This window comes from Ascoidea rubescens (assembly GCF_001661345.1).
Source record: "Ascoidea rubescens DSM 1968 unplaced genomic scaffold ASCRUscaffold_6, whole genome shotgun sequence".
Classification (NCBI taxonomy): Eukaryota; Fungi; Ascomycota; class Saccharomycetes; order Ascoideales; family Ascoideaceae; genus Ascoidea; species Ascoidea rubescens.
The window spans coordinates 263,189-286,070 of record NW_017962918.1 but is presented as its reverse complement, the minus strand read 5'-3'; the positions used below and the strand labels follow the sequence as shown (position 1 = coordinate 286,070).

The 22,882-nt window shown below is 40.3% G+C and overlaps 1 protein-coding gene across 1 annotated transcript; it reads right to left on the bottom strand.

Annotated features, from left to right (window-relative positions):
- Positions 1–1,196: 1,196 nt before the first annotated feature.
- Positions 1,197–21,004, bottom strand: ASCRUDRAFT_7978 (uncharacterized protein; the record flags this gene model as incomplete). The annotated part of the gene is made up of 6 exons (XM_020194421.1): positions 1,197–1,292; positions 1,382–1,621; positions 1,984–2,288; positions 2,557–2,830; positions 11,996–12,091; positions 20,918–21,004. 6 exons carry the CDS (start codon positions 21,002–21,004, stop codon positions 1,197–1,199), a joined length of 1,098 nt encoding a protein of 365 aa, XP_020047312.1.
- Positions 21,005–22,882: the final 1,878 nt, after the last annotated feature.

The window sequence follows — 22,882 nt, the reverse complement described above, 5'->3', positions numbered from 1 at the left end:
TCTGTGATTGGTGCGAGGTCTCAGCAGGACCATAGCAAATTTGCTATCACAACAAATAATTGGTTTATAAACATTTGTTCGAACATATTTGAATATCAGAATCTGCAGCACAGCATCTTTGACTGCCTCAGTGAAGAAAATGAATTCAGCATTGGATGTCAGCAATGCCACTGAAGCTGCTGTTTTCAGTTTCAAGTAGCTGTCTCTCATAATTCAGGAACATTTGTACCACCATTTTTTGATGACTAATCTTTGCGGCCCAACCGCTGTCAGTGAGTTCAACAACACTTATTAGATGAACTACTTTCCTAATCAGCTCTTAATAGATATGAGTTCAATTATGAAGGCCGCCTTTCAGCATCACAGAGGTGGATCTTGCATGCTAAAACATGTTATCCACAGAGTGATCAGACCGATATTCATCAGCATAGCATAAAGAATTTCCCGCGAAAATCATGGATGCAACAATTGACTTGCGGTGAGAAAACTCAGCGGCAGCTAACAGAGAGCCACCTGAATTTGCGTAGCATCATGTAGGGGTTGAAACCCATTCGTGTAGCGTCTGAGTAGAACTCACGACTCTACTGACGTTCAGCATTCACTATGACATGGGTGTTGGTTGATGCCCAAAAACGGTGGTTACTTTCAGGAGAACTAAGTGCAAAATTACCACCCCGAACCGCTGCGAAAGACTTCATTCTCAACATTAAACAGCCATATGATTTAACCAGCTTCACAATTGCTTCCGATGCTCAGGAAAATGTCAGAATGTCCTTGTATAATTTGATCAAGAAGTAGTGAATTTTTGATGAGGAATAGAACAGACCAGGATCAGTTGAGGGTCTTTGAAAAGCAAACAATTAGAAAGAACTTAGGATTGTTATCTTGTAACAAAAAAAGGATTGATGGAGTCCATAGGAGGATTTGAGTAACTTCAAAAGTCTGTGAGAATTTTCAACTTTAACACACCTAGGAGGTTGCCTCTTGTAAATTACAGCCCCCATATCACCATAACGATATGCTGTGCATCATCAATTTGAAGATCCTTGTATATCATCAATGCCGCGATCGCAAGGAGGACTCTAACATTCTCCTAGCCAATTAGTTCACTGAAAATTTTAGAACAATCAATTGCATAATATTGAGGCAATTCATGGTTACCCAGTCGGAGTATTTTCCAAAATGAGTTGTTTGCGCTAAACTCTTTGAAACGATCTAACGACAACAACAGGGTCATTTTCGAATGAAAAATCATCCAACATGAAAACACTATTGATAGGCAATGCGTTAATCTCTGATTAACAAAAGGATTTCCACAATAGAATACGACGAATTGTCATGGCAGTCGTAGAGGCAATCCGGCGGTAGCAATGTATGCCACATGAAATCTGTCTTCAACGTCATTTCTGGAATTAGTATTTTCATTGACTAAATATTGAAACTCAATAGGTTGTTCTTGACGATCTCTTTTGGCTACACCATGTCGATTGTTAACAGAGTATTCATCAGTGCTGCCATCAGCAACTTCTTCATGATCATCAGTGGATGCAACTTCATTCTTTGAAGCAGTTTTATTGTCATCGACATTAGGTCCTTCATTTTCTTGAGAACAGATGTGAATCTAAGCATCATTGTGACTGAAGTTATCGTTTGATGCATAGTATGAAGCAACTGCAGTTGTAATATCATATTCATTGTCGTGTCAGGCAGGTTCCGGCCATTGAAGCAGCAGCAATCGGTCTCACTGCAGCAGCAGACGGACCCGCTGATCTAATTGCAGCAATTCATGGATGTTTAGAAGCAGATTTGGTTTCATCAAACAGACCGGAGGAACGGCCAACAGGACGGCTGTTATGAGAAGTCTACGCAATGTAAGCCTTTTTATCGATGTCGTAGACAGCAAAGGGCCGAATGAGAGCAGTTCCTCCAAACGTTGACACCCTCATTTGTGTAGTAACGATGGCATTGTTCTCATCTACTCACCTTGAACATAACGGTAGTTGATCTTGCCTTATATAATGATTCATGAAGCGACAAAAAATGACCATCATGTGGTGTGCAATTCAAGTTCAACCAGTTATCTCTACACTTCACAGCTTCATTCTCCAGATAATCGACAACATTTGCTTCAATTAGCATTGCTTTGGTCTTTCTCTTGACTTTTCCTCGGCTTTGTTTAGCAAAACTTTTTTCCTGAGACTCTCTAAGATCTAACCAATCATGTCTGATTCTATTTGAATGAGAACAGGTTTTGAGCACCTTGGATGCAGATTCGTTAAGAGATCTTACTATAATAACTGGGTTTTGCATTATGGATTAAGCTAGTTTATGCTAATTAACAAACCTGAGATGAGGTAACGATCGCGTAACAAATAGAGCAGCAACAACATATTTGTAGTAATTATCAGCAAATGCGAAGAAATAACAGCTACCGTCGACAGCAATAACTGGCGTTGGCCGAACAATATCAACAACAACAGATCGAGTAAATGAAGTGGCCATTTTTTAGATAGGGTATTAATATCATTATTTGCTGGTTTTTGTCACAAGATTTACATGTTGAACCAGCAGCAACAGAATTACCACCGAAATTGGCTATCTTATTCTCAGCAGCGTCTCCTGCATGGCCTAATCTTCCATGCCCTGTTGAAGTAATTATCTGAGCAGCAGTTAGGGCGACGAGACCCTCTTGCAATCCTGAAGCTGCTCTTTTTCCTCTCAATGCACCTTTCAAATTAAGAGTATTATTTTTGAATAAAATGCAAGCTGTTATCTGCTTAGCGGCCGACATTGAGATTATGCTTAGACCATAGTCAGCAGGAAGAACAATCTGTAAGGATTTAAAAATTAAATGACGACAGCACCAAAACATTGCACGTGAGTGATAGTGTGTCCAACCATTGTAATAAGCCATGAATGAGAAGTCAGGTCGCTGAAGCAATCAGCATTAGCATCAATATGTTGGGGGCAGCAAAATCAAAATGGACCTGATTTAAATTGAAAATGAGCGTGCTGGATAGTTTTGACAACGAAATAAGCAGTGACAGGTGAGCTTGGAGACCTTCTAGAACGGCCACAGCATCAAGAAAACCGGCCGATTTTGACTGCCCGACCTAAACTGGCCGTGGCGCAATCCACTGACTTGTTAGCTGAAAGTTTTTCTGAGAATGAGAGTACGTCAATCTGATTAGTTTGGGTTTCGTCAATAAATCCTTACCAAAAAAAGGAACAGCGGTTGAACTTGCACTGGCAGGCGTTGCATCATTAACAGGAATGTAGACCAAATCATTATCATGAATATATTTAATTGTGTGACGCACAGTCAATTAAGTAAGAGGTTTTTCAGCGTAAGTATTATCAAAAACTGATGCCGCATAGAAAACTCCACCAAGTTAATCAGTTTTGTAGAACATATAGATACTGCAAGAACTTCACTATAGAGGGTTTTTCAATCTCTGTTATTTCATAAGATATGTCGCCGCAGACCTCAAGTAATTAACCTGGCAATATTAAAAGATCTTCAGCGCGTATCGTACCATACAGCTTCTTGAAGCCAACTAGTTATTGGCCGCCTTACACTCCATTGTAAAGCACCTTTTTCCTTTCACCAGGAGCAGATTCAGCAAGAACTGTTGCGCGGGAAATGCAATACAATCGAATCAAAGCGTCATCTGAATCTAGATCACTTGCCAAATTGACATTTCTATCCATAAAGTCCCGAACGGACGGACCAAAAGAATCAGTGTTGAATGTCAGCAGTAAACCCCAAACAATAATTTTAGCTGCAATTATTTGCCTCTCTTTTTGGTGTCGGTAGACATTCGCAATGGGAGTCATTACCGGTTGAACGGATTCCACAATAATATTTTAGGTGATTGTTTCCAGCCTCCACGGTGTCGAAATCCGGTGTCAGTGCTTGTCACTGGTCTGCTCCCGCTAAAATCATTTATATAGTTCAGTTTTCTATAGTTAGGGCCCGCAATTTCTACTTTTCTCCTTTTTGGGTTATACTAGTTGTCTTTTAATATATTAGGATGGATACCCTTCAACATGATATCCGCCAAGACAAAATCGTTTGCTGCCAAGAATCAGCGGAACAAATTGACGCCGCCAGCTTCGCCAATAGGGCTTCGGAGTCGAATTTGATAGCAGTTTACTTTGGTCAGTCGATTCACGCCCACATCGCAGAAATTGTAATTCTGGTTGATGATGCTGATTCAGATATAGCTCGGATGGATTGAATCAGATTTGCCATTCCTTGGTTACTGGGGTCATTTATCCTGCTGCAATAAAAGAAGTGCCATAAAATGGCTAGAATAGTGGTCAATAATATATTAAGGTGGGAGATGACATAATTCTATTGGGCTTTAAGTTACGGTCGTTTTATTCAAAGAAATTCATTGCGGAAAATGGCGAAATACTATATGCCAAAAGAAAGATTAAAAAATAAAGATTGGTCGGGTCATTTGGACACTTCAAAGATTTACGGTGATAATAAAGTTGCTACTATGTTCGTTCCTCCTCTTCGTTGGGACACCACTTACGCTGACTGGGTTCTTGCACTATTCACTGATTCTTGCAGAATGAAATTTACTGCTGCAAAAGATTTCTCCGAGATCCTCCGTGATGATCTACTTGCTGACAGCCCAGGTTGAACGGCGGAAGCCTCTGCTGGTAATCAATCATTCAAAAAGCCTAAAGAACAGCAAATGCTATTCCATTGTTGTTATCAAATGATTCAGCTCGCTAGTAAGTGATTTGCGCCACGGCCACTTTCTGCTGGATCGTCAATTGCCCGTAATCATTCTGATGCAGTGGGGGTTTAGGATGCCACCGAAACAGATCAGTCGCAGTTTTCTTCCTCGCCAAAAATAGCTTGAATGATTGTTTTGAATTCAAATGGAATCCACTCTGATGCTGCTGATTGCCAAAAAATTTGTGCTAACACTGATTGGTTGATGGATTCATCAGATCAATGATGTCACATTGCTGGTATTGGTGACACTATCGTTCTGGTCAAAAGTATTGGTGCTTTCAAACATCCACTTTCTTAATTATCCGCGAATGTTTAATACGCTCGCGATACCCAAAAACATATTTAAATGTTGCTGCTACAAATGAAAAAAATCTCGGGCTCATTCAAAAATGATTTGCTATATATTCATAATGGATTAGCAGGAAATAGAGCAGCGTGTGCAGTTGATCAATCTATTGATACCAGAAATGCTGTGGCGTTAGTTATTTGAATTTGGCCTCCATCTTTAAATCATCCAGATGAGACTTTGTAAGAGATGATGCAAAAAAGCAAGGCACTCTTGTCCCGCCGGTTAAAGCTTGTCAGTGCGGTTTCAAAAGAAAAGTAATCTAAATTATTATTAAGCCGTCAAGAAAACCTGCCTCCGCTGCTATATGATTTCTTCCTGTGGATATTATTAAGGCCAATCGCTTTTGTTGCTCTTGAACAGAGTCGTCACATTCTTGCTGTTGTTAATGATTGTGGAAACATTGTCGTTCTTGCTGCAATTCCAACCCAATGATTTGTTATGGCCAAGGTAGGTATATTATATTAACAACACTCAACGATTAATTGAAAAAGTGGTTCATTCCGTATGAGATGACAAAAAGTTTGCATCCAACTTGTTGAACGGTTCAGGTGAAGCTGAAGGATCCAACACTGAATTGTCATTTCTTCATCAGTCTCAACCGAAGAAGGTCCCTACTCAAGTGATACGGGCAGTCATCAAAATGGCCAAAACAATGGTAAATGAAGGAAATATTGCTGATTATTTTTGTAATGAAATTGTGATGTCTGCAGTGATTTGGAGGGACTTGATTCCCACAAAGCAAGAGGGTATTACGACTTTGTGCGGTAAATTATTTTATGAAAGACCATCAACTGCTTCTATGTTGACGGATTGTTGAGCTGCTGCTATGCCGTGACTACCAAACTGATTTGGCAAAGCCAGTAAAGCGATACAATTGTCATTTGTAGTTTTGCTGGCTACGAAATCGGCATGAAACAATACACTGTGTAAGATCTAAGTAGCAGCTGTCTTGCTGTGATTTGCTTTTGCCTCTTTCATGATATCAATCGACATTACGAAAATTCATGATTTGTGACCAATATATAACCAATTATATCTGCTTGTGAAAATACACTGATTCGCGCTAGTGTTATAAGGGAGATCTGGCTAACGCTACCAATGCTAAATGGATTGGGTCAGAAGAGAAAGAAACTTCTTGTGTCGAGACCAACGAATTAGATTCAAAATAATTTTTTTCAACCGCTGATGAAGATGATCAAGTTGCTGATGGAAATGCTGATGCCAAGCATGAGAAAGACATGCTTGCTACAACCAAAGCAGCTTATTTAATGGATGTTCATATCATTGATGATCTCCTTGAATTGATCACGATTGATTTGCGAACCACCATTAATCACCTCTTTCCTGTGATATATTTGGCAGTTCCATATTACCAGTAATACTAGTAATCCAAATCCTGCTTATCAACTTTGAAAAGTAGTTTGATATTCATCGTCTGATGAAATGCTTCAACTCAATACTTACCTGTAAGTTCTTCATCCAATCCCAAAGCTCCTAGTTGCTGTTTGTCGGTGTATAGAATGAAATTAGCACCAACTGCAGATTTTGCAAATCCAGATTTGTTCTTTAATTGGTTTGTCAGCTTGTAAATACAGTTCACTTTGATACTCGTAATCCAGCAATCAGATTTGAAGCGTTAAAGCTTTCAGTGCTGTTTCAGTATCTAAGTCATTCATGGATCATCAAGATAATGCCACCTCTGCATTCTTCGAACATCATATCATCGATGACAGATGCACGAAACAGCCACCAGAATTTGTCAATTCATTGTATCCTTCGAAAGTGTGATTGTTACCTAATCCATATATTGATTCAATCCATCTCTTATTTGTAGACACCACAAAGTGGTAATTGCTCTCCAATTGTTGGGGTTTCAAAGAGATTCAGCTGAACCTGGTGAAGTATATACTTCAATATGGATCACGACTGCATGCTAAAATATTTTGTGGATGATTTTTACAATGCGGATTTCTCTGAATCAATTGTCAGCTGGCAAGTTCATATGATCGACCATTGATAACAATGAAAAATTTTGCAGTAGTGTTTGGTGAATGTTTGCTCTCGAAGTGGGTGAAAACATTGACACTAGATTCGTATATATATAGATCTTGGTGAAACAGATGGTTCAACAGATCGAAATGGATGATTGTCAGTTGCGAGCCACACCAATTAAGTGTAGCACATAGACGGTGTTACTTGAATCAGACAGCTCTGAGATAGATATTGAAGGAGCTTCACCTTACCGTTCAATTGGTTCATCGTTGCTTCTCAAAACAGATTGTTAAGTAAATGACTTTGCATTAGCAATATTGTTAGTCAGTCAATATCTTGGATGCACAAAGATGATCATTTTAAGTTGCGGCATAAAAATGTTAATGCATTTCAACCCCAATCGATTAACTGTGCATTACAATGTATCCTGTTTAGTTGATTTAGTTGCATAGTATGACAGTGATTGGTCTGGTGATATTTCTGAACCAACATCAGTTGGTGACTACACGTCCAATGTTAATTGCAATCTAGTTAGTTGGTACTCGCAGAAGTAAGCTTCAGCATTTTCCCTGAGTTTTAAACCAGAATACATTTCACTCACCTAATCGGTCAAGGATGCTGCGTTCCGAAAGGAGCTCTTCAATTATATTGATACAAATGTTGCTAAACCAATTATTTGTTGAGACCACACATTAGCTTTCCAGTTGGCCAACCATCCCACTATACACTAAAGCTGCAAGAATATTTTGCTTAGCAATCACTTTATAATATGGAGGCGCAATGTTTCTCTCCTTTTACCAAAGTTGACACTTCATGTAAAGTTGCCCAAATGATGACCAAGGCGCTAAGCGCTCCTGTGATCCATTATTTCAAAGATTTGCTTCAATGATTGAATTGAGGTAAGCTTTTTGGTTGTTGTTGACGTCGTTTTCGCTTTATCCAATTGTCACAGTATGTTTCCGTTTTTGATAGGACAAGCCACAGTATTGATATACATTTCGTTCAATGAAAGTTGTATTAATATTCAACAACGATTTTCAGTTTATTATATCACTGATTTTCTTATCCATCTGCAAAGTACTTAATGTGGAATTACGAAGTACATTCTTTGAGAATTGATGTGTTAATTTTTTGCTGATCTTATCAAATTATTCCTTCTCATCGTTGAACTTTATTGAAATGTACATAATTATACAATTATCAGCGGCAGAGAAAAATGGTTGATCGCAAGTAAAGGAGCAGGGTAACTTGGGAACCGGCCAGGTAGCGCTCTTGGAACACAAAGCAATCAAAATCTACACGGCTGACTGCTTCTAATGTCACATCAGTATGCTAGTGCAACTGAAAGCCAGAACATCGAAACGACCCCGCTTCCTCACCCGTCAATGAATTATATTGGGTGGTCGTCTTTGGAGATCTAAAAAATTTCTAAATCTGGTCCCCTGCTGTTTCTCATTGATCTGATTGGATGAATCTTTTTGATTTAATGGGAATAAGTATAAACGTGCTGTGGTATCACCTCTACGGATTTCATTTTATATCCTTCTTTTGATTTAATATATTACCATGGACTGCCCACAGCATCGATGTAGTAGAAACAATTACCGATTTTGACAAGGGAGTGAGTTGGATCATTCAGCGTCACTAAAGCAGACCGGTGACATACATCGGGCAAGCGAGTATACTCATAAAGGTGGCTCGCAACATATGAAGCGCTGCCGATAACATCTTTGCTTTATTTACTTATATACTTCTTGATGTGTTGAAGCAACTTCATGAGAATCTATACAGCGTCAAAACGATATGAGAAAGAAAAACAAAGAACAGATCGTCAGCCATTTCGATGCAACTGCTTTAAATCACTGGGCGTCACTGGAGCAGGCGCGGACAGACGCCGACCGACCAATTGTAGACATCCGGGATAATTAAAGGAGCGCCAGTTTATCGAAGAACCCCACCTCAAACGAACCAGTCAAAGTGGTCGATCAGCGAAGAAAACCAGAAACGATTACCCTCGTTCGCCCAGCAGTTACCTGGAATGAGAGGCAGACAAGCTCTCGAACAATCAGCTCACAGGGACCGTGGAGACAGTTCAAAACAGAAGGTGGACGTACTAAAAGACACCATCTCGTGGTGAATAAAGCTGGTGATTTTGAATTTGTAAGATGTGCCTGCTACTACGGATGCTTTTCTAACCCCTCGAGCAGTCAGGCATTAGAAAGATGTTGCTTTGTGGGCAAACAACGTTACCCTGCCAGTTACATACGTGGTTCGTTTGCCAAAAGACATCTTGCTGAGCAATTGATTCTGCTGCACTCATGGACCCCGTTATTAAACTAAACTCTAAACAAGAAAACAAGAACCTGAGAAAAAGAAATAACCGAATCAATTGCAATAACCACTACTTTATCGAACTGAATTAGAAGTTTTGCTAATTCAAAGGAAAACCGGTGATGGAATCAAATTGTAACCCTTGTAGAAATGATATTTGTAGATTCATTGAATCACATCTTGACAGTATTCTACCACAGCCGACAAAAAATCAAACAAAGAATTATAATCAGTTGAATCAAAATTCAAGTAAATGACATAACCAGAAATGACAAACATTCAATCATTTAAGCAATATAGTGAAACGTTCTAAGACTGGCACGCTTTGCATTTCATTCGACATATCAGCCACGTTACCTTTAGTATCAATTTTTGCAATCGTGAAATGAACATTGCACAACTGTTTTACCAAGTGATACCTGATTGAAAAATAACTGCTGCTAATGTGACTCCTCCAATGGTCAATCAAGTTAAGAACCAAATTATTATAAAAATGGACAGCGGAATGACGAAGATATCGACCAGAATATACTATTAACCCTCAGTTTAGAACAGTGATATTTTCAATCGCTCGGAACGTGAGACGAATTATCATGGCAGCTCTGTAACCCCACAGAAGCCCGCTTTTTGAGTTGCAACTAACTGGCATTCCATTAATGAAGAGAATATGTGCACCAACTGATTAACCATCACCCATGGCCTCAGCACAAAAACACTCGGCGTACCCAAATAAGTCGGCTGATGAAACTGTTCCATATTGACCAGTTAGAGAAGTGCAGCTTTAATATTTAGCCCACCTTTCTTCACGGCATAAGCGGATCTGGCATAGCGCAGAATGATTAGCAAAGTCTTCCAACGGCAATTGCAAAATCATAGCTTAACCGTTTTGCAGCGAAATGCAACGTTCCAAAAATTGATCTGTGAAATGATGACCCATCAACATCTATCTACGCGCCATCCGTTTCAATTTGCACCTTCGATGGGATGATCATCATTGACGTACTCAGCGATCGAATATTATTTTTTCTTAAACTGTCGAACCTTCATATTGACGGAGGGCTGCATAGGTACCGAAATGGACTCTTTATTTTGAGCAACATCAAGTTCAAGAGGACGTTGATCAATCAGTCAAAGATCTTCAATTTGAACATCTACCATATTCATCAATGAACTGCAATATGTTTAGACTACGTTCACCATCGCCTGTCATGATGCAGCAATATAATGAGCTTCCACATACAACTGAATCGTACAGTGTTCTTAGTACATCGCACGTTAAATGACACTTTCCTCAGCTCAAGCGTTTTGGAACACCATCAATTGGGGGGGGGGGGACATTACGCATCTGCGTCGACCAACAAAAAGAAAATTGATTGACTCCACTAATTGATTTCCGTATCTTGCAAGCTATGAGAAGAAATTCACGATTCACAACACTAGGCTGTTGTTCCTTGCTGATATCGGCGTTGATATCACGGTTGAACCCGCATTTGTCAAATTTATTTTAGAATCCTTCAATGGCAATAATCCAGCAACTGCAAATCAGTTAAGGATGCTTTCATTACAAGTTAATCGACTAAATCGTTCAGGATAATGAACCCCTTTAAGGTGAGAAAACCGGTTGGCGGATGCTCACTAATTACCAGATTAATCTGTCGCTGCTCATTTCATTGTGAACACCCAACAAAAGCCAAAAAGTCTGGTTTCCGCAAGAATATTATATGATTGAAAAGTATTGCTCTCAGAGATTGCGCGAAATTCCGATCGACACCTGAGTCTGCAGATTGGGTCCGCAGGATTTCGTTTAACGGAGGTACCTGATTAGGAGCAGGAGCGAACTATGTCAAAGGAGGCCAGCTTTAAGAAGAACCATTTGAAACATTTCGAAACAACTTCAATTCATCTTCGATGTCATCAAGAATCTATTCACAATTTCTTTTGGTTTCAGCAGGTTGGTTTCTATCAGACTCACAACCAGGGATAACAACAGCAGCTGAATCATGATGATAAGTTGATGCATCTGATTTCTGTTAGTCTAATTGATCTTGATTGAAACCATCTTTCTTGCCAGCATCTGAGATGATGTCTTCATATACATGCTCGTCATTGAATGTAGGCATTCATGCATCGTCTGAAGCAATTGCTTCAGTGACTCGTTTGTGTTTGATTGACATGAACACAATTTCCCCATAACATAAACAGCAATTAGTGTCTCATTAACTGCTGTTGGAAATGTTGAATTAATAGCAGCCGATCTTCCACCATTGAAAACAAATGATTCAATCAAATCAGCAGGAAGTACTCGCAAGAAGGCTGCAGATAAGTTTACAGGACCACAAACCATACATGTTTCACCTAGCTGCATTTGCCAGGCTCTTTTCGGTGTCATTCCGTAACCGGCAAATGAAAATTCTATCAAACAACTAGCTTTGTACGTTTTTCTTCGAAATAATTGAAACGGAGTAGTCGCCCTAACGCCTTGTTGAGTAGAAATCAAGCTCATCAAAAACCCTGAATACATCTCCGCTACATTCCACACGTGATGGGGAAATGTTCCGTCAATGAACGTCGTCTTGGTTAGTCTCACTATCGTCTTTGCCAGCGTTGAGCAACCTCATTTTGATCACATTAATAAGAATTTGACGATTCATGTTTGATTTATTCTGAGTAGGATAATGTTTGAACCGCTTCGATGACATCCGTTTGTCAAAGCTGACCGTACAAACCGTTTTATCCAATAGTAGTGGCGTGAATATGATATAATATAGGAACCTGTCAACTGCTAGTGACCGGCTAACATTTAGTGGGGCAGTAACATATCTTCAATAATTCTCAACAATGATGAGCGGATAACGACTCTCATCAGCAGCAGCAACTGGCAATGGGGTAACAGTATCAACAACAAAGACATCAACCGCGGCAGTGGGGAGTCATGTGGACGGCGTAATATTTGTTGTGGACGTTTTTCCATGGGACTTGAATCTGATCTTGATTAGCCACCAGCAGAAACACTCTGGGATTTTCACATTTCTCTAGTAACAGCTTCACCTGCATTACATTGACCTTGATAGAATCTGTGCTACGTACTTCAACCGCCAACGAGGCAAAACAACATTCATAATATTTGTGAGCCGGCCTCCTACAAGGGATTGATCAGTTAAATAAAAACAAAGATTTTTAATTGAAACGGCGCACCTTGAATCTTAGCAGTTCACATTGAAATCAGTTATGGAACATCAGGCGCAAAATAAGAATTTGTAAAGATCAGGTAAATGAAGTCAATGATTTGTAATAGAATCGGAACAGCCCGAATTCTAGCAGCTCCGATTGAAAATCAATCAGCACCATCAGCCGCCTAGTAGACAAATTGTAATGATCAACCGTTGAAGAGAGTCGCAGTACCAAAACCTTTAATGTCTTTTATAGTCTCACTTAGCACAGCAGTGTGACCCAGATCAAGAATGAAGTGGCAAAAACATTCACCGTTAGCTCAAGGCTGTTAGTAAGAGCCAAGCACAAAACCGAGCAGTTTATTAATCATCGTCAGCATTCCAGTTACATTCAAGGGAGAGTCAAGGTGCGACTGATCACCTTTGGAGGGGGGATTCAAGTCAGCCACAGCAGCTGGGCCATTGGCCGAAAGTGATGAACTAGCACGAGATGGCCGTGGGGTCAAATACCCTCCAGCCAAATGCCTGATTTGCAACGGTGATTGCATGTCATATTTTTGCGGTCTGGCTATTGGAATGATTCCTTTCCAGAAGAGACTTACGTTGTTGAACCTGCGTCACCAGCAAATTCACCATCAAAAGACTTAAAGACGGAAAACAGTTCCAATAGTCAAATGATTTGTCTAAGAAATCCATGGCACTGTATTTGTAGCCACTTAGAATGAGATGAAAAATGCAGTATGGCGAGCGTAATAAACATTTTCTAAACATTCACTGGTGACTATCAACTCAGTGCCAATTGGATTGATATTATCCATAATGGCAGCAGTAGGAGCTGTGTACTCCCAATGATGAGTTAATGTCTTTACTCAATCCCGGTTGTCCCAAACCGTTTGGCGACCCCGGAAACAAAATAGAAGAGCCCACAGTTGTAAATTAGATTACTAGTTCTTTTTAACCGGCAAATAAGCACCTACAGCTTTGTTTAGTAGCCATCCTGAATTGCCGCTCCCGCCAACAATCTGCTGGAATTGATGATCCAGCACGACCTGGTGGTGGTGGCATTTGCTCTCGGGTGATATGTCGGTTGTGGTGACATCGATGTCATCTCAATCATTTTTGCATTTGCAGCTTGAGGTGTTAGCTACGGACAGTCACTAAGGCTGTTTACCGCGCGCTACCAGCAAATTCATCATTACAAGAATCATTGATCAGAACGAAGGCATCGGTGAATCAAAGTTTATAGCAGTCTCTAAGTGGTGTAGGGTCGCATTTATCATTGGAAGAGCATCAATCGGTAGTAGCGCACAAAATGGCTGCTACAGAATTAGCATGCTTGTCAATGATGGTCTTGTAAATGAATTCGTGAAGAAATTAACGGTAGTAACTTTTCATAAATATATTATTTCGCCACTTTTTAGGTGTGGGCACTTTGCAGATATTGGTAAGAAATTCAACGGCACTAGCACCGAAAAGAGTTGCGTATTAAGTAGTACTGGACGGCCTTTGCACCTGCTATATAGCACCTGTTTCAAAGCAGCATTACCCAATCGGTGACTAACCAACCTAATGCAGAGGAATGGCAAAGGAATTTCACTTATGTCACAATCATCATCATCTGCCACAATCACATTCTCTTGTAAATGCTTCAAGTAACGGACTAAGCTGAGCAGCTTTCCGATTAAAGGCGGTAACCCCAACTGGTAAGAATAGCACCATCTAAAATATTTTCCGACACTTGCTTGCGAGCATTTGAAATCTGGATGTTAGCATGTTGAAGCAGATCCAACATAATGTATCCAGGTTTAGAAACGTTGAAACAAATGGATAATGAAATTGAGATGGCCAGGGTGTTATAAGGAAGTGGTAAAGTGCACAAAGCCTCACTGGATCAGTTCAGTGACTGAAAGAGAAAACCCAGTGATGAACATTTGGGAAGCTTGCAACGGCCATCCATGCCCGGTAGCCAGATCGTAGAAGAGCGGCACGATCTGGTCGAACATTTTAGAGAACCTCCACATGAAGGGTGGCGCTGTCCGATCGGTTACGAATTGTGTGTTAGAAATATAGTCTCCAGGGATCGGCTCATCGGCGCAGTGGAACAAGCTCGCATTTCAAACAGGGCCTGGCTGAAGACAACAATTTGGGGTAGGGAAAATAGGTTTTCTTGATATACCGGTAAGTCTGTTGCAGTAAGAAGGGCCTTCAATGTTCTCAATGAATGAGGCTCTGGTAGTTCTTCCACGGTGTCGGTCAGGATTGTTAACCGGCCAGTTTAGTAGTTCGCCTGCTTGAATTGTTTAGCTCATTTGGTTTGGCAGATATACTTGTTTCCGCGCCACTGTTCATACTACAATCTTATACTCCTATATGGAATCAATCGACAACCACGAATAAAATATTATCGAAACTCAAAAATACGAATATCGTACCAAAATGCATGCGCTTTAGAATCCCCCCAAATGTGTTTTGTAAATGAAGCAAAACGGAGGAATGCAACGAAATTGCAACCATTGTAAAAGTGAATTTACCCCGGTCAGCCAAACAAACAAATGTCTAGACTGCAGCACATCCACCACAAAATCAAAGAACAAAAGACGGTCATATTGAGCCAAAATGCTGTCATCGCCTAACGTGATAGTTGAACAATTGAATGATTGAAGAAAATCATCGCGATGTAATAGCATCGGTATCTTAGCTGCCTTGGTGAACATGTCAACAGCACTTCTATTAGTATCCACTGCTGCAGAAAAATATGCAGGAATGGACAACCCTTTCATAAAATGATACGTCAAGGAACAATGGCTGGTGCTTCTGTGAGTGGTGTGATGGTTAGCAAAGTTGAAATGAGAGTTTTCTCATATTAGACATTTGATCTAGAAAAATCGTTTCAATATTGTCAAAGTCCAGCATTGGGATAGAGCCATTGAGACTGCTTTAGTGAGTAGAATGTAGTCAACTTCTCTAGTCAACAAACCGCCCAAAGCTTGCTTCTTCCACTTCCAGCAACACGCTTCTTGTTTAATGAAAAACTTATGAGCACGACTGATTGTCGATGCGGAGAGTCAGCTGTTTAATGATTCGTTTCGTTGTCACATTATTGAACTGAAGAAGCAGCTTGGTAATTAACGGATTATCTATTTCGGATCACGTTTCTCACCAGCTTTTTACGACGACCTAGATGGAACGTGCGGGGCGCAACGGCACATCGACCATCCAACCCAACAACAAATCCAGTGATATCTCAAAATCGAATTTGCAGTAATAACTTTTTTTCCAAGAATTGAATTCAAAACGAATGACATTGATTACCTAACAAAAATTCATCTGCTCTAAGTAGCGTGAAGCACGGGTTATTCATCATTGGTGTAGCCTGCCAGAGAGAAGTCATTCATTGTCAACTTTAGATCAATGGTTCCTTCCCAGGTCTCCTTTAATACTGAAATACCACCGTTAATTACGCCAAATTAAACAGCAAAAAACGGCACAGAATTTGTGCAATATATTGGCTTTGCGCTGTGGACTGGAATAGGATTTGACCAGCTTGTTGGAGAGATCTGATTCTTCGGCATAAGTAAAAACATCTTTGCATAATCACGGCATGCAGTAATGAATTTACTTTGAACGATGTTTTGCACGACGTTGCGCTGCCGCGGTTTTAATGCCAATCAACGACAATCCGTTACCCTTATTATCTACCATCAATGGGGTGATTCTTGCAGCATTGAAAATGATTTTCGCATCTCTAAGATTTCCACAGCCGTTTCACCATTAAAACATCTAAAATATTTTAATGAATAAATAATCTTCAAGAGCTCCTCCAAGGAATGTTGTACGTACATCCATTTCATAATCCATCAATGATTATCATGCAGCACCAGGAAGAGGCACTGCAGCATGTTAAGACAAAGAGGTTGCACAAAGTACTTCAGCAGATTCACTCGATTTAAGCCGAAACGAACTTTGCCGACTCAGTGTGGCTTCGTCAATTTTGGAGGTTTGCGGTGGCGTCAATCAAAACTAGGCAGCGACAGCAATCAGGTCTTTCTCCCGGGGAAGATCTGGAAGGCGGGAGCTATAGAGTTGATCTATTGCGCGGCGCCTTCATTGACACCCTCCATTCTAGATTGGCTTTGGGGAATGTGTGTTAATCGCACCACCCCCAATAGAAGCGGCCAAATGAGCCAGAGGAGACCTTTACCCAATTCCTTTCGTTGAATCATTTTAAGAGCAGTGAAGTGCATTAATAATGTCATCATCATGTTGATAACGACCTATACCGATTGAAGAAAGCAGCTCCTTCTCATATTAACCGGCGGTGCTATTATTAGCAACATCGCCGTTGTCGTCTGTCGACGCAACAAATTCACTTGAATTTAATTCTTTGGAATGATCACATTATTCTTTTCGTTGTCTGAAAATCATTCAATATATTTGTCACCTTTGTCGGATAAATATCTAGATGTATCGTCCAAGACACTTGATGATTCTTAAACTATACGACTGATCGCAGTGAACAGATTTCCTTTTTTCAATCTGGGCAGCCATGATTATAATTGCGGAGCTGCGTACACTGGTTAGTAACAAGCCAGTAACCGATGGATCGAAAACACAAAATTTGGATTCTTCAATATTACAAGACGAACCGAGAGCAGCACAGCTGAGGATGGAACAGCTCATATTGTAGGTTATTTAAATCATGTCGTCGTCGACAAGAGCCCAAAGAGCTTCCATCACACGTGATTTTCTTCACCTGATTTGTTAAGCGACCGTGAAATAAGCAGAACATTCAACTATCGTTGACCAAACAGGATTCGATTTTCTTTTATATAAAACCTCATAGGACGTCGTCAAAAAGGCCTCCTGCTTTTTTTAGTGAAATTCATTAAAGTCGTTCAACTTATCAAAAGTTCATTCAAGAGGTATTCGTCTACACTAGATTCACCTACCCGTTTCCAGGCTTAACTCATGATTGATGTTGGCCAACGCTCGGCGACACCAATTTGGTGAGACTTATAGTAACCGACATATCATACTTGCCTTTCTTAGTTTATCAAGAGGTTTTCAACGGCAAGGATGAAACGTCGTTATTCAATCAAACAAATACAACAGTCATATCCAATATCATTGAGAAACATTAATATAATAAACAATACTGACGACGGCTTGCGACCGTGCTGTCGTCGACGAAGCAACAAAATATTCTGGGCATAGAACACCAGTGAGATAAATTTACAAGTCGAATACACCGCAACAACTGGCACACTGCTACGAATATCATTACAATGTATATCAAGAGCAGCCGTGGGTTGTCTTTTGGATTGAATATAAATAATGTTGGTCTATTTTACTATGTCACAAAGTTCACAGATTGAGCTACCAGCAGCGGAAGTGGCATAGTCTGTGCCTTATTCAGTTGTATCAGCCTTGCGCGCATTAGTCAAAAGATGATATAAATTTTTGAAAAATCACGCTGCAGCGGATGGGGCATCGGAACATCGATATTCTCCTCCAATGGCGGTCTTACCAGCTGACCCACTATTCGAATGAGCAGCATCACAATCGAATGATAGTTACGGTCGTTAAATTGTAGCTGTTCATATTGAAATGGTTTTCCCAACTTGAAGAGCGGAGAGAACGGCTTGCAGTGATCCACCAATCCCGAGCATCAAAAGTACCAATGGCATTCACATTATCGATAATTTCACCAATAAAGCCAATATCAACAGTCAGTTGGGTTTGGTGGGTGAGACAACCAGCGTGATCTTTAAAATTTTGGGAACGTTCACCAGCAGAAGATCAGCTAGTGAAGTTTAACATCAGCTTGAGCTAAGCTTTGCCCACCAAGCAAATAATGGGTGATCATCTTTTCATGCATCTGCCGCAGCTACAGCAGCAGACGCTTGGGTTGGAATTGGTGAACCAGCAATAAATGGTGCCGTACCAAGCCCTGACCAGACATATTTTACTTTTGCAACATTAATTGGACCTCGTTCTCATCCATTTTGGGCTCGTCAACGGTTCCGAACAAACCGAGTCCAATGGAGTTGATCATGAGCGAACATTAAATGGGTCAAGAGCAAAACGTTTCACCAAAGCATCTCTATCGGTGGAAGTGATTTTGTGAAGATGTGCCAACTAAGCAATACCGCAATCAGCATGGGAGGTGTCTCAACCAAACGGAGGATAAAAAGAGCCGGCTAGTTTTTCTTCTTTCTTGCTCTTCAAAATATTTGCACAACAATTCGTTGAAAAGTTTATTGGAATCCTGTTGTTTTGTTAACGCATTTCGCGCCTAACTAGAGGTAGGTCATCTGGTCATGTAATTAGCTGCATAACGTTTACTAGCGAAACTAATCTTCGGCAACGTATCTAATACTTGACGGCCGTTCACGGATTGTCTAGAACTTCGCCAATACCGCAGGAACTAACTTGCCACTACCCAATATATGACAATTGGAAGCAGAATCAACCATAATATTCGGTGAATGAACATCAGGAAAAATAATAAAATTTCCTTAGAGAAGAGGTTCAATGAAAAAGCAAGCTCAGCAGCTTTGAGAGTCATCGCTGAAGTCCAAATAATACTGGCAGTAGGATTCTTCAGTCTGTCTGAGTTTAGCAGCAAACAATGAGAATGTGGTTCGTAACCTGTTGTAGCGAATGCCTGAACAATAATCAGGGCGTGGAAGTACATTGAAATGAAGCAACTGAAAAGATTGTCAACCCCTTGAAATGGAACTAAGATTGATCACAGAGCTGCACAGGAGCTAACCAGGGGCCATTGCCCAAAGACTGAATGATGTTTTTGGCGAGGCACACAATAGAAGCGGCACTTGAAAATCGGCCCAAGGTTTTCAAGTACATTTCAACTTGAAAATCCATTAGGGCAGTATTTGTTTTGAAGCCTTAATTATTAAGAACAGGTCATTATTGGTAATAAATGCAGGACCAGATCATTAAATACATTTAATATTACTATTCCCTTGAAGATTCTTTATTGCAATGCTTTAAAGCTTTACAATTTGCTTCTGGACGGCACAAATGTCTATGCTGATTTTCTTTTTGATCCTAATTACACCGAATCAGCTCTTACGAATTCCAACACTGTGACAATGATATATCTGGTGTTGCAATTGAATTGGACAATTATTGCTGATTACAATCGTACTGCCTGTTCAACATATCAAATGTTTGTCCTTGTTAATACGGACGCTTTCAACAATCGATTGGGTAGAAAATGAGATGTTTCCACGTCTCCGCAGAAACCATCAAGCTACTGGGTGTTTGGCACCACGAGCCGCTTGATTTTCATTCTGCGCAGGGCCCCTCTTTTTTGCAGGTCTTCTGATCTGCGTGCCTCCAAAGCGGAAGTGTTTCCCTTTGCTTGGTCGGAGAATGTATCTGTGAAGCTGACGCTCAACTCTATACGGTTCAATAACACCGCTGCAGTTCCCAACATGTATGCCTTAACGTTAATTGGTGAAACCAGTCCACCTCTTAAGCATGTCACATAGCTGGTATTAGTGACACAAAAGATATTGACTACAATATTAGCAGTGCAGAGCTGCTGAAAAGTGGAACTACCTTTAAGGTCAATACAGGCATTTGATGTTGAAGGATGGGCCGAAATCTCAGACGGTACGGAAATCATCAGTGATTTCCATTGAAAAATGATTGTCATTATCTGATTGCTGTAGTGGCCTGTATAACAACGGCTGCATGGCAATATGACTTTTTCGTTGGCCCTTGTTCTGTTCCGTTGTCTACAAAAATTCCGATGAGTGTTTTGACGATGAAGGTGAGATTCTCGTCAATGGTATAGCCATTACTCAAGAATTCTTTTCTGTTTGTGGATTATAGTGTAGCTCGTGTAGTGAACTGATGCCGATCAAATTTAAATTCATCTCAACAAAAACATGTCACACTGCTTCATTTGCCTTTCATCTTGTTGGTACCATTTGCCAAATGGTTGTTGTCGCCTTAGATGAAGGTCGTCTTTTCGTTCTCAGCGGTCAAAACTACATAAGGTTTGATGTTGAAAATCTGATTGTTGAAAGATGATTGGCTGTGGCCTGGGTAATATATTTCACTACTCTTATAAATCGGTTATTGGCAAGCAGTGACTAGATTGTCCAATTTAAAAACTAGTTCCCATTCAACCAGTTTAAACATCTCCGGGTAGATGACACGATAAGGAATGAGAAGTCCGTTCCTTTCGAGTCACTTTAAAACTAGGTTGCCCACCAAAGGAAATCTGTTCTCACAACAACAGAACGAAACCTTTTTATTGAACATATGTTTCCCGCATCATTTCACATCGAAACTGTAAGGAGAACTGTCTAGTGGACTTTCTTGATTGGCACCACTGAAGGTTCTCCGCTGAAATCCATTTGTATTGAACATTTTTGAAAAAAATCCACGAAGAGTTGCTGAAGCCCCTAAGATGTGGTGCTTTCGCTTTAAAACTAAATCAATTCCGGTAAAGAAAATTAGGTATCCCAAGTACGCTCAGTGGCTACGATGGCAAGATCGATGGTCAAAAAGTTCACAGCCAGTTCATCGATGATTAAAAGAGGTGGTTGTCAGATCCTTCTGTTGCGTGCATGACACCTTACTTTCATTTAACGATTCACCCACAGCTGCCGGTAATATTGCATCTCTACCGGCTGATAGAGTTACCCCTGATACTGCTGGATTGGTGGGGAATTACTTGTCCTCCGGTCCTAATGAAAAGATGTCACAGAATCAATTACTTCAGACGATATTTCAACAAATTATATGCAGTGGGAACGAGGCGTATCATTGCATTCTCTTAAATGTTGAAGACACAGATGACCTCAATGACAATCAGTAAAATCAATGAATTGAATTGCTGGACCGACATCAATGAAGGTGCAGGCGATACCACACTCTTCCTGAATCTAATCCACAGCAGCTGCATCGAAACAGAATGAATACCAAAGAAAAGGTCTTTAAGATTGAATACAAAACTATGATTTTTGCAAATGATTGAAGAAACTGGGTTTGAACAACGTCTTTGCACCGGTTTGCCGCGGCTTTTCTTGCCGTTATCAATGATGATCCAACTTCCGAAGATAAATTCAACCAGGAGATTGCCATTGAGAACTTCAAGAATTGGATGATGGAAATATCTATGATTAAATTGATTTCCCCACGCGAAACAAGCCTGTTTGCAGTCGTCGGGTGCTCAAAGATATGTCCACCAAGAAGAGATTTTGCAAAGACCTGCGATGCTGATCAAACCGTTTTGCATTTTGAGTGTGTTTATGATTTTCATTTGTGTAGTCCAGCAATTAGGTTTCAGTCTATGACAGTACTGCTTGCAGTTCCAGCTTCAGCGTTTTTTAAGGTTGTTCTAATCGACCTACCAGCTCCTTTTCTTCAAGGCGATGCTAACGAAAAAGTCGTCTCGAAACAGCAACTGATTTCGATCGTCCTGAAACAGCTGATAGTATATGGAAGATACCCAAATTTAATTTGGTCGCAACTAACCATTGATTTGTTGTTATATTCAAATGCTGACTGATTTCTAGCTATATCGGCTTGCAAGGGCTTCAACTCAAATTGGAGTGGTTCAATTGTGAAGAAACAAAGCACACCAATTGCTTTGATTAAGTGTGCATAATCCTATTGTCTCCCCTACATCCCAGCCAGATTTAATTCCATGAAATGAAATTTTCGTTCTCTGTTGAAGAATAAGTATTTGGCACTGATAATCGGTCAACATGATGGGCTTGATGTTGCTCACTGTTAAGACAGTGCTCCTATGTGTATGATCAGTTTGGTCAGGATGACTGTTCAACCGATTACAATCGACATATGTGATTTTGCGCTCCTCACCGTTGACGTTAAGCCAATCCACCGTGCTAATTGAATCGGAAACCTATCAATTTTATCAGCAAAAGTCATCGCCTGTCGTTTCACTCAATGTTTGGCTGCTGTTTGCGGCACATCATACGCATTACAATATTGCTTCTTGGGCTGTGTAGCTTAATTAGTACATTCGTGCACCGGTAGGATGATTCTCTTATCTGCTAAGATAGGCCAACGTACTAAAATCCAAATAAATTAACTTTTCTTTATTAAGCAGCCACCCCAGTTTAACTAAATAGATATTGTGGCTGAAATAGACCTAGGGACAATGATGACGATGTTGTGGTTTGTAGTTATATGTAACTCATTAAGCGAAAACCAAATTGTTTCAACTGAAAAAGGCCGAGTTCGGTTGCGCCGCTGACAGGTGGTGGTAGATTATTTTCT